Source organism: Andrographis paniculata, unplaced genomic scaffold (assembly GCF_009805555.1).
Source record: "Andrographis paniculata isolate CXL003 unplaced genomic scaffold, ASM980555v1 Contig66END, whole genome shotgun sequence".
Classification (NCBI taxonomy): domain Eukaryota; kingdom Viridiplantae; phylum Streptophyta; class Magnoliopsida; order Lamiales; family Acanthaceae; genus Andrographis; species Andrographis paniculata.
The window spans coordinates 2,176,050-2,188,787 of NW_026137602.1; the positions used below are offsets into that span (position 1 = coordinate 2,176,050).

Genomic DNA, 12,738 nt, shown 5'->3' on the forward strand with positions numbered 1-12,738 from the left:
GTTAACTTCTTCATTAGATTGAGGTTTATCAATGTCAATCATGATATTTTCATAATTATCATTATTCATTCATCTTTTCTTTCGAGGATGTTTGTCATTAGAACCGAGTGGTCTACCACGTTTTAAACATGTCGTTGATTCATAGCACTTGCAATTTGTCCATCAGGAACAATTATATTAGACAGAACATTAACAGCTTAGATATATGATCGAATGATTTTGCTTGAGTCATTGAAAGTATCCGATAACTGATTTGTAATATTTTACAAATGTTGAATGTGTTGATATATATTTTTATATTAAAAACAATCACCTAATTAGTCAAAATATGAAAGCTATGAAACAAGTAGTAAACTATAGAAAATCAAATATCAATTTCACATGCAAAGGTTGAAAAGTAGAAATAAAAATCTTGAATAATTCCTTTTGAAGTTGTCAATGTCTATATTCACCGTGTTAAAAATTTGGGGGAATGAGCTCCAATCCGCATCTCATTTTTGGAATATGTATACAGTATTATTTTATTGCACTGTACTTTCATTCTATTTTTTAAGTGAAATTTTTGTAGTGTTTTTGTATAATTTTGTTATTTTTTGGAGTGTATAATGTAATTTTATTTTTTTTAGAAGATGATATATAATTTTATATTATAAAAAGTGATATGTAATTTTATTTTTTTTATAAGATGATATATAATTTTATATTTTAAAAAGTGATATGTAATTTTATTTTTTTATTTGAAAAATAATGTAAAATTTTATTTTTAAAAAATATATAAAATTTTATTTTTTAGAAATTGATATAATTTTTTTTATATATATATATGTAATTTTTAAATAAAATATAAATTATATATGTTTGGATTATAATGTAAAAATAAATTAAAATTAAAGTGTAATTAATAAATATTAAAAGTTATATAAAAATAATATAAGAGATGAATATATAGAAAATATATTTTATTTTGTTTTTTAGAGTAAAAAATAAATTTTATAATTAGATTAAAATTGAAATTTATGGTTAAATTCTAAAACATCATTAATTTGTCTTGTCTAGTAAGGGATAATACGTGGTAAATTTGTCATTGTAAAGTTACTAGTTCAAAATAATAGAAATTAATATTTGAAAATTTGAAATTAAAAGAAATAATATTTAATTTGATATTTTGTTAGAGAAAAAGATGTATTTAATGTAATATTTTATTTTTTAAAAAAAGTGTCAAAATTTTTAAATTTGTTATGTAAACAACTTTTCAAGTGTGTTTGTTTGGGGTTTAATTATTTTAATAGTAACCTTAAAATTTAAATAATTATTTAATTGAATATTAAATATTTTGAATATAAAATTTATTTTTAGTATTTTATAAAAAAAAATAAAAATTAAAAATGTGAAAAATAGAAATAAAAAAATCTTCCAAACAAACACAGTTTTCCGAGAGCGGTTGGGTTGATTGGCTCTTCGGCGTGAAGCTCATACCAATTTCACGAACAGATCCGTTTTATGTTTGTCGTCATCAACCACTAATCAGAACAGCGCCGATCTGAAATCAATCTTTCTGTTCTGTTGGGAGAGGATTAGAGTGATGGACAAGAAGAAGACGCGAATCTGTCTGATTTTCACGACTCTGCAACTCTGCTATTTTTTTGCTCAATCACAGTCAGACGACCAGGTATTCGTAAACAATCTAAAGATATGCTCTTCGAAATTGTTAGTTGACAGTAGCAAATAATATGAAATTGTGCAATATTCGAGTTCAATCATTATCCTTCCATTCTGTTGTTTGGTTTGTTTCGTATTTTGGCTATCAATCATCTGCTCCGCTGCAGATTTGAGTTTTATTTTATCATGGAGATAAGAAAGAGAAAGCACTTATCTTTTAACCGATTAGAATGCCAAACGAGTCTTCACTAGAAATTTTGCTTCTATGCTTAGCTTGATAAGTTCATCTTTATTATTGAATACCAAGTAAATACAGAACAATTATTTCTTCATTTGTACTGTTTTTGTTTTTTTTTTTTAATCATAAAATGGATTCTTTATGCAATGTTTTAAACTAAAAGGTTGTATGGAAGAGTGTTGTGTTTACTTGATTTTTTTAGTTTTGGTTTTGGCTCAAATAGTTGAGATTGAATGTAATGTTTTCTAAAGAGTAAATAGCAAATTTTTGTAGTAATTGCCGTCAGGGTTGCATATGAAGGAAATTGAAAAAAAAAAATAAAATCAAAGTATACAGAAGATGAAATGTGGTTGACAATGGGTAATACTTTGGTTACAATTGGAACCCAGGGTGTGTGTTTTTGTGCTTCAAAGAGTTTTGGATGTTTCGACTTTGAATCTTTTTAAACTGAATAATAGGTTTCTAATGTCATGCTTTAAATGACAAATAGGTTTTGAATAAGATGTTAATGTTTTTAGAGGGTGAAATTATTATACCGTAGATTGTATAGGGCTAGAACACAAGCAACCATCCATACAGTTCTCTAATATCTGATGCAATTAAATCAACCATCCATACGGTTCTCTAATATCTGATGCAGTTAAAATCTTACCAAAGTTGGAATGCAACAAATTCTTTTGTTCGCAGTTTCTGTGATATGTGTCAGCTTTCTTTGATGCTAATTGATCAGCATGCTCTGTCTTGAGCTATTTCCTTTTTTTATCCTCACTGAAATGAAGAGTCTATTCTCTATAGCATTTTAGTGTTGTCCTTATTCATCTTATGTTGAAGCCATTGGATGTTTGGATATTGTTTAGAATCACAGTAGTTTCCTGCAATTCAATCTTCTGTTAATATTGTAAGTTCAGTTTTGTATGTCGTAACTGCTGTTCTTTCTTGTTTGATTAATGTTTCTTTGCTTTTCCCACAGGAAATTGTCATTGCTGACTCAAGGTAGCATTTTCTATCGTTTAATTCGTAGTTATTTCCTATTTGTGAATTAAAATTTACTATTTCCCTTTTCCTGTTTTGTTATTATTAATTGTGTGTTTGTTATCAATTAACTACAAATTTGACTGATCATGGCACAATTTTTGTGGCCTTGTTCTGTTGCCTTTTCTCCTGTTTAGAAATATAAAAGATGGGCAGCAACCTGAAGTTCACTGTTCCCGGGAGAGGAGTCAAGCAGCCTGGAAAGCAATTGAAGAGGTATTCTGAAGATTTACACATATGTTCGTAGATATATTTGTAGCAACTGTTTTGTAACTTTATTAGCTTTGATGATATATTTTTCAGTATCTGATTCCATTTATGGAGAAAGATAAGTATGAACTTTCTACCCAATGTCGACTTCATCCTAGCAATGATATATTTAGAGAGCAAGAGCAGCATAAAGTTCATGTAGACATAAATGAATGGCAATGTGGGTACTGTAAGAAAAGCTTCCGAGCAGAAAAGTATTTGGATCAGCATTTTGACAACCGGCACTCCAATCTGCTAAATGTTGTAAGTGAATTTTGTTATTTTCTTAATCTTTTAGAGTATGTTGAAGCTTGCATTTAATGGCTTTTGTCGCTCACAGCTGCATCACAGATGGATTTTTAGTTCCTTCTTGATTTTCTTACTCATTGCATTATTCTTTTCTTACTTTGTCCTGTTAAAATTGTCCTCGACTCATTCAATTAGAAGGGATATTTGCTTTCTCTAATTCGGAATTTGAACATAAACATTGGAAACCAGCCATCTTAAGTGTTGATTGAATTTAGTATTAACTTTACAAAGTAGAATTTCGCCACCATCTTTACCTCCTTGTTTCTAGAGTCACAGCAAATGCTTGGCGGATCTATGTGGTGCGCTCCATTGTGATTTTGTGATGAATTCACAGTCTCCGAAAACCAAGTGTAATCCTGCTGCCGCTGCTCGAAACCGTCACTTATGCGAGGTTGTACCTGAGTTTCAAATGTATTCTTGTAGCATATTATAATCCTTTTGTTTATATTGTTCGATGTTTTCTTGCAGGATCTTGCCAACAGCTGTTTTCCCGTTAGTCAGGGTCCTTCAGCTGTTCGTCTTCATGGTACCCTCATTTTCTTATTCCTCGAAACACATTGACAATCTTTTACGTATTCCGGTTTATGAAAAATCCATGTGGTAATACCCGGACAGAGTTCTTCTTGCGCCAATTCTGCGATGCCCACACATGCTCTGGTCGACAGAAACCTTTTACCCGGGGAGGGAGGGTAAGTGATTGCTTCTTGATAGATGTCTGTTGAATTTGGATGTGACTGAAAAGCCCCTTTGAATTCCTCATTCGGTTTACTTCAATTTTCATGTAAACTAAAGAAGCGGACCAATATCTTGTACATGGCGTCTGCCATACTTATTCTCATGTTCCTTCCCGTATTCTACTTGATCGTATATTTGCATCAGAGGTATTGTGCAGTTCTTGCTTAATATTTACTCCCAGTTTAAATCCCGGCATTTTTCATCTGATATCTTTCGTTATGATCATCTTTTGCAGGGAAATGCGACCAGGAACAACACAGCTTAAACGCTTCGCAAAACTTGCAAGAAAACCAAAGCCCTCTTGATTGGCACAGGTATTTTGATCCTCTCGTTGCATTTATCTTCAAATCTGACCATTTCATTACACCATAGTGCAATCAAAAAGTGTCTTGGATCCCATGTTTTTATCTTACATTTTTTCGAAGTTTTTTCTTACTAAACAGCCGGTCTACTTGTCCCTTCATGATTCACCTGTCCCATTGTCTGCGGTTTCGTATTATTTTGTTACGCCGGGTTAAATTACATGATTGCATCTATAGTTTAGCATAATCGTGTAAATCATCCTCCTAAATTTGACTATATGTCACTTTTTGTGAGTTAAAAAAAGAAAATGCACAAAAGCCTATTACATTATAGAATGATGCAGTTTACCTTCAGGGACATTTTTGTTTTGTAATTATTGCATGGTACTCCGTTTGCCCACGGAAAATATACTCAAAACTTTTGTAAATGGAGATTAAGAGAAGTAGTACTTTAATGTTGTTTTGGTCCTTTTTTTAGAGGTAAAAATAGAAGTTTTATAAGGTTAGAAATGTAAATTTTATTAAAGCAAGTTGAGTGTAAGAAATATAATAGGTCCATAATGTAAAGAGAAAAATAGTGAGTAGAAATTTAAAAATTAATTCAACTTTTTTACTAAAAATATATATATATATATTTTGATATCTATGGGAAATATGCTAGGTCCGTCAGCAAAACTTAGCTTATTTGGAGTTGGTGCAGAGATTAAAGAAAATGGATATTTTATTGAAAAAGTGAAAAAAGTAAAATGGTAATTGGGATAATTTTTGAAAATTTAGTTAGTAATTAAAAAGAAAGAAGAGAAGATGTAATAAAATTAGTAATAATTGTTGTAAATAAGTATTGAATGAAGGGTAATAATTAAATATTGATTTTTTTTATTTTTTCGAATATAGTAATGGGGTAAATTTAACGGACGGACGAAAAAAAAATGAAAATATATTTGACGGACAGAGATAATATATATTATTGTGATCTTGTGTGTACAAATTGGGGATTCTATGCACTAATACAATGTTACATTATGCGACAAATTTGGTCAGATATCTTGGCTGTGTTCCTTTAGGGTGTGTTTGTTTGGGGGTTTGGATTTTAAGTTGGGATTTGAATAGTAAAAATTTTGAATTTGAATAGTTGTATGATGTGATATAAATAGGTGTTGATGTGATGTTTTGAATGTAAAATTGATTTTTAGTATAATATAAAAAATAAAAAATAGGTGTTTGATTTGATATTTTTGGGGGGAAAAAATTGGATGAATAGTGTAAATCTAATCCAATCCCCCAAACAAACACACCCTAAGTTTTTATAAGTGTTTAAAGAATGAATTGTGAAAGTGTCATTAAAATATTTGTTTTTTGTTTTTTTAGATAAATAGTGAGAGTAAATAATACTCCCTCGGTCTCAGAACTATAGTTTGGTTGTGTTTGGCACGGGATTTAAGGAATATTAATATTATATTGGTAATGGGTAAAAAGTACGAGTAAAAGATTTTTTTGCCCTTTTGAGTGTATTAACGTAAAAAGTAGTGGCAATTATGTAATAATATTGAAAAAATAATGGTAGTTGTATAGTGATATGATTATTTATGGAAATGAGACTATTGTTTTGGGACGGACAAAAATGGTAAACGGGACTATTGTATTGGAATGGAGAGAGTATATTTTTATTTAGAATTATACATATTAAATACGATAAAAGTTGAAAGCAAGCACACCCTTTATGCATTTACTTTAAGACACAGATGATATGGATGTGATTTACCTTTTAGTGGTAGTTTTGGTTTGGACTAATTGCATAGTAATAGCAACACTTATAAGATCCCGGTAACAATGGATTGTGCCGTGATTGAAAAATGTCTCGATCCTCTTGAAAACTACGGATTTTGGTATTCTGCTAAACTTTGCAATGCATGTATTTCTTGATAAGAATTCGATACCTATTTCAGATGAACATGCATATTATTTCAGGATTAATGGAAATTGAACGTAGAGCTCCATTAAGAGAAGAGTTTGTCGACAACGATGTTTTTTTGCCTCCGGCCAACTTTAGACGAAGTGTGCATCAAGATTGTTGGTTGTAGCGAGGGTAAGTTGCATTGTGTAGATCATTTCCATCAGTTCTGTATGTATGATCAAATTGGTGTAATATTGGGAATGTATGTTCATTTTGTGACTTTTAGATGGATGTATTTTTTGTGTTACTAATGGGGAATTGTGTTGATAAAATAATTTTTTCGGTTGAATTGTTAGATTTTTAGGTTTCATTTACATTTTATTTAATATTTACAAGTTCAATCTCTACGTCACCGGGCCATTCTTTTCGGACTAATTTGAGCATTAAATTGATATAACCCTGAGTGTATCTATCTTGTTCACCTATCATGTTATTTCTTTTTTATTTTTTATTTTTTAAAAAGAATTACATCTTATTATATGACATGAGATAAGTATAAATAAACACACAATAATCGAGAGAGAGGAAGTAATATTTGTTAGAGAATACGTATCAACGTTGCCATTGTTGGATTGAAGTCTCGATTCTCGAATCCTTCCATTCCATACCTGGCTACACTTACTTCCCATCAACGACGAAACTAGCGTCTAAATTTCGGACAAAATATTATAATTTATTTAATATTTAACTAATAAATTTAAATAAAAAATAATGACATAATTATATATAAATACATAAAAAAAAACCCTCACGTAATTCTGTCCCTGCTTACTACCGTCCTTATGTCTCTATGCCTTAAAACTCACACAACACAACACAAACATTCACAAAATAAACTCACCCAAGCCTAAGGGCATCTCCAACCCTGCCAAAAAATGATGTTGCCATTTTTTTATTTTATTTTTTTTTTTAAATTTTAACTTTTAAATTTATTTTTTATTTTTCTAAATTAAAAAAAAAATTCAATTATAAAAATAAAAAATGGTTTAAAATAATATAAAAGATTGAATATTTGAAGAATGATAGTGAAAAATGAAGTTATGGTTGGAGTAAAATTATTGAGCAACTGCATATTTAAGAGTTAAAACTGAATAAATGGAGTTGATGGGTTGGAAATGATGTAAGTCATGGAGCTATGGCGTGGAACGCCACCGCGATCAGCTCGTTCGACAACAAGAACCCATCAGGATCGCTCAGCCGGAGATGCCCCACCCTCTGCCGTCGCCCCTTGTTTGTCGCCACCGCCTCCCGACTCTCATCCAACCACATAACATGCCCGCTCTCGACGTAAGGCCCATACGACACAAAAATTGACTCAACCGCCGACTCCCCGAAGGCTTCTCCGAACGCCCTCAAATCCAAACCGTCAGCCGTTCTCAGCGACAACATAACGACGTCTGTCGCCAACTCCTTAATGTCCACACCGCCGCTGCCGCCGCCGTAGTTCGACCCGTCTTCCAAACTCCGCACGTACGCGGCGTAATCTTTCAAATTCCTCGGCCGCGTGAACCGCGCGCCGCCGACGTAGCTGGCCGCGCCGAGCCCGAAGGCGCGGAACGGCTCGTTCTTCCAGTACGTCGTGTTGTGCTCGCAGCGGTACCCGCTCTTGCAGTAGCTGCTGATCTCATAGTGCTCGTAGCCGGCGTCGGTTAAGGCTCTCGACGCCGCTTTGTAAAACTCTGCCGACTGATTCTCCGAAGGCAACGGGAATTCTCCGGGCGTGTACCTGACGATAAAACTGTTAAACAAATCGAATAGCTCGCAAGTTAATTAGCTCGACTCGGGTCGTTAACAGAGATAAACCAGTCGAGCTCGAACTTGGCTCGCTAGTAGTTCAATTGAGCTCGTTAGTGATAATATTTTATATATTAATATAGTATATACTACCTCCGTCCGGCTCTAAGGATCCAATTTACTTTTTGATATTTGAATATTAATTATTACATAAAAACATAGTACAAATTAAAAAAAAATACATCAATTAGTGTCCTTTAATATTAATAGAAGGACATTTGTACAAAAAATTATACAAACATAAGAATATTTTTAATATTAAGTGCAATGACGCAAAAGGTAAATGTGACCCTTAGAGGCGAAAGCAGAGAGCATAATTTTTTATGTCAAAATTTCCATTTATTATTAAAATTTGAATATTTTATTATAAAAAATTATGAATAAAATTAAATATATTTAATTTATATATTAAAAAATATATAGAATATGTATAAAATTTAAGTCGAGCTCGAGTTCGAGCTTTACGAGTCAAGCTCGAGCTTGAATTTGAGCCTAACAGTAGAGCTCGAGCCATTATTTTTGTTCGAATTCTTAACGAGCCGAGTCGATCTTGTACCGTTAACAAGTTCGAGTCGAGCTCAAACAATCGATACTTGAGCTCGCTCGGTTCGTTTAACAGCTCTACCTACCGACAAAGTCCGAGCCATTAAATCCGAAAATATCGAATCAAGAAAACGGATCGAGTGTACTTACAGGACGCCAAACTTCGTGTTTTGCTCGACTTGAAGGTCGTACACCGAAACGTGCGTCGGCTGCGCTTGAATGCACGACTGCAAGCTCTTGTTCCACATGCCCGAGCTCTGATGCGGCAGCGACGAAATAAGGTCCAAGCTCCAATTCTCGACGCTGCTCGACTTTACAATGTCGATAGCTTCGTCGATTTCCTGGACGCCGTGGGCTCGGCCGCAGGCCTTCAAGAGCTCGTCCTGAAACGCCTGCACACCTAACGACACTCGGTTCACTCCCAAGTCAATCAGCGCCCGCAGCGTCGGCGCGTCGAACGTGCCGGGGTCCATTTCCATCGATATTTCAGCGTCGCTGCGAACTCCAAATTTATCGGACAATGCGTCGAGGATCAAACCCACTTGCTGAGGCGGCACGAGCGACGGCGTGCCCCCGCCGAAGAACACGGTTTCGAGAGGCGCGGCGGAGACTGAGGCGGATTCGGTAGCATGGATTTCCCGGCAGATGGTTTCGACGTAATTCGATATCCGCGGATCGGTCGGCGCAGCGGAGGAGCCGAGGGCGATGATCGGAAAGTCGCAGTAGTGGCAGCGTCGCCGGCAGAATGGGAGGTGGACGTAGGCGGAGGTGGGGGGAAGCTTGTGCAGAGACAGCAGTGAGGCTGTTTTGGGTGCGGCATTTTGTCGAACACTTGGTGTGCAGAGGTGTGCGAGTTTTTTGACCGGCGTTTTCGCCGGCCGCCGGAATCTGTACGGAATGGCAGCGAATTGAGGGGTGAGGGAGGATCTCAATAGCATATTTTTAACGAATTGGGAGGTAATGATCGATCGTATAATTTTTCCTTGTCGATACTATTTCGATACCGTATATATTATGGATAATTTTATTATGCCCAGACCAATCTTTTAAAGTGAAAGTATTGTCTTTTATATTCTTGGTCCATTTTTCTTATAATTCGCATAAAAAAATTTTTATTCACAACTATTTCACAAAACAAACGCACCCTATGTTCACCCAAAATTAGTTTTAAATTTTAGTTCTTAAAGAATAATACTCCTTCCGTCTCCGTTAATTTTTTCCATTTAAATTAGGTACTGAGTTTTAGATATTGTATAATTAATGAATAATTAAAAAATATATTAGTAAATAATTATAATTTAATAAAAATAATATTAAATTAATATTAAAATGACTAAATAATTTTATTAAAAAAATATATAAATTATAAAATTTAAAATGTGATTAAAGTATATAATTGTATTTAAAAAAAAAAAGACAAATTAAGTGAACTAAACGAAGTGAATAATAAATAATACAAAATATTTTTAACAAAAGTCAATAGATAAAATTAAAAAATAAAAAACCTATTACAAAAAAATTAAAAATTAAATATTCAATTTAAAATAATATATTTTAACAATAAATCAATCCCTCCAAAAAGCCGTTGGTGACAGAGCGACTCTTTGCTAATTTTGTGTTTATTTTTCACTTGCATTTATCATTCAAATTTTTTCTCCAATGTACTGTGATTCCTTTGCCAACTAATAAGATAAAAAAATAAAAAGTTAATATGATAAAAAATTTAATAATAGGGTAGCGATTGGTTGATATAGGAGAAACACAGTATATTCGGTAGAATCATTGAATCAATACAAAAATATATTTATTTGGTTTGAGCATAAATGTTAATATAGTGTATATTTTTTATTTTTTTAAATAAAAAATAGAAAAAGTAATTAAAAAATAAAAAGTTATAGTTTTCCCATCTCTTTTTAAATTGGTTCTTTGGAGTTTCGTAGTAAATTAAAAAATAATAATATTTTATTGATTAGTAGAAGTGTATAAGAATTTTGATATTTTTGTCATTTAACTTTATATAAAAAATAATTATATATATAATGATATGCTTGTAATTTAAATAAAAGTTAAACGTATCCTAATATTAGTGTATTATTATTTTTATTTAAAAAAATGAAATGAATACTTTTTTGCGGAACATACAAAAATGATAAAAATATATATATATATATTTTAAATTGAGACTAAAATGTATATTTTTTACTCAAAAAGAAAAATGAATATAATTTTTATAACCAACTGAGTACTTTTATATCTTCTTAAATACTCCTTATGTCCACACACAAAATATACAATTATTTTTGGCGCGGTGTTTAAGAAATAATATTATTTTAATTATAGTGGATAGTTAAAAGTAGTATAATGACATTTTTGCTCTTGCTTTTTGGTATAAAAGTAATAATGTGATGTAAAGTAAAGGTATTTATGAAAAAAAAAAAGGAAATATTTAATAAAATGTTTACTTTGTAATTGTATATCCCAAAATAAAAATATATATACTTTTTAGTTGGACAGAGGGAGTATTAATTTTATTTTAACATATAATAATAATAATAATAATAATTTTATCAGCATCGTTATCCTACACTATAAATTAAAGACACCCCTAATTAATTTCACAACGTATCTCCACATAACTTTTATTTTTACATTTAAATATTTAATTTTTTATTTTTGATTTTTTTGTATTTTTGGATGGATGTACTTTTAAGTATGAAAAATTATGTTGATAATATAAAAAATATTTCATTAATTATACAAAAATATGTTCATTTTGTTCTGATATGTGTTTTAATATGTTGTTCATTTGGTAAGAAAAGCTAGCATTTTTTACTAGAGATAAAATTATATTAAATTATTATTTTTTTTGAGTAATTATATATATAAATATATTATTATATCTTATGTTAATATGTATATATATTATATTTCTTAATAATATTTTTGAAAAATTATATCACTTGCAAATACTAAATGAACAAATTTATTATTTTATTTAATTAAAAAAATGATTGAACTGTAAAAATTTTTAAATTTGTTCTAAATAGAATATGTTTATGTTTTCGTTGGGTTTTTTTAACATTTCTTTTCATAATTTTTAATAATATATTCGTCAAATAGGATATTAAAATATTATTTAAATAAAATAAATTTAGAAGAAAACGCACATTCTACTACAATTAAAATATTTATATTTTTTACCCCAAATTATAATTATTATTCGATTCATACAATTTTTAATGAAAATATACTTTATTCATTCATATATGGTAAAATAGTTATTTTTCAAACACAAGAATTAATATGGGAATTAAGTGATGTGATAAATGTGCATTTATATTTTTATTGAAGTGATACCATGAGATAAATGTAATTAATTTATTTTCTATTTGAAAATATTGCATAATGTGACAAATAAAGAGAATATTATATTTATTTATAAAATATCATATACAAAACCCAAGATCACATCCGAACCCACCTCACATTTATCATTTTACCCAAAATCTAAAAGTTGGTTTTTGAGGGGGGGGGGGGGGCTGTAATATAATGGTAAATGATACAACATGATAGTTATTAAACCTAAAAATAAACAATAAAATCATATCAAAACTATCTCTTATTTTGAAAAGTTAATTTGGAAAAACTAGCATAACATTACTCAGACAAACAAAAAACAATGAAAAGAGGACTATAAGACAAATGCAACAAATTTAAACAAAAAATGAAAAAATCAAGACTTAAACCTACAAAAACTTTTCCATTAAATGTTTTGTCTCTATTTCATACATTCAAGCATCCCCATGGCAAACAAGGCATTTTACAATAAATTCAACGCAAAACTTACAACAAGATCAACTATTATTTCCATGTGGCAGATGAAGTATTGTAGAACAGTACTGTTAAAACGAAAAAAAACCCAA

The 12,738-nt window shown here is 31.0% G+C and overlaps 2 protein-coding genes across 2 annotated transcripts; one reads left to right on the forward strand and one right to left on the reverse strand.

Moving 5' to 3' along the window:
* Nucleotides 1-1,421: 1,421 nt before the first annotated feature.
* LOC127263152 (uncharacterized) lies at nucleotides 1,422-6,703 on the forward strand. The gene is made up of 10 exons (XM_051292139.1): nucleotides 1,422-1,669; nucleotides 2,868-2,890; nucleotides 3,067-3,145; nucleotides 3,233-3,442; nucleotides 3,756-3,878; nucleotides 3,956-4,013; nucleotides 4,103-4,176; nucleotides 4,280-4,368; nucleotides 4,458-4,536; nucleotides 6,493-6,703. The coding sequence occupies exons 1-9, from the start codon at nucleotides 1,583-1,585 to the stop codon at nucleotides 4,525-4,527; spliced, it is 813 nt and encodes a 270-aa protein (XP_051148096.1). The 5' UTR covers nucleotides 1,422-1,582; the 3' UTR covers nucleotides 4,528-4,536; nucleotides 6,493-6,703.
* Nucleotides 6,704-7,468: 765 nt separating this feature from the next.
* Nucleotides 7,469-9,845, reverse strand: LOC127263028 (uncharacterized). The gene is made up of 2 exons (XM_051291945.1): nucleotides 8,966-9,845; nucleotides 7,469-8,204 (listed from the first exon to the last, which is right to left on the reverse strand). The coding sequence occupies exons 1-2, from the start codon at nucleotides 9,751-9,753 to the stop codon at nucleotides 7,604-7,606; spliced, it is 1,389 nt and encodes a 462-aa protein (XP_051147902.1). The 5' UTR covers nucleotides 9,754-9,845; the 3' UTR covers nucleotides 7,469-7,603.
* Nucleotides 9,846-12,738: the final 2,893 nt, after the last annotated feature.

What these genes read in the sequence shown, in the direction of transcription:
- LOC127263028 (XM_051291945.1), bottom strand. Translation starts at nt 9,753, where the DNA reads ATGCTATTGAGATCCTCCCTCACCCCTCAATTCGCTGCCATTCCGTAC. An exon ending in AACACGAAGTTTGGCGTCCT is followed by an intron (nt 8,205 to 8,965) that starts GTAAGTACACTC and finishes TTTTATCGTCAG; the next exon opens with GTACACGCCCGGAGAATTCC.
- LOC127263152 (XM_051292139.1), top strand. Translation starts at nt 1,583, where the DNA reads ATGGACAAGAAGAAGACGCGAATCTGTCTGATTTTCACGACTCTGCAA. An exon ending in ACTCCAATCTGCTAAATGTT is followed by an intron (nt 3,443 to 3,755) that starts GTAAGTGAATTT and finishes CCTTGTTTCTAG; the next exon opens with AGTCACAGCAAATGCTTGGC. An exon ending in TTCAGCTGTTCGTCTTCATG is followed by an intron (nt 4,014 to 4,102) that starts GTACCCTCATTT and finishes ATACCCGGACAG; the next exon opens with AGTTCTTCTTGCGCCAATTC.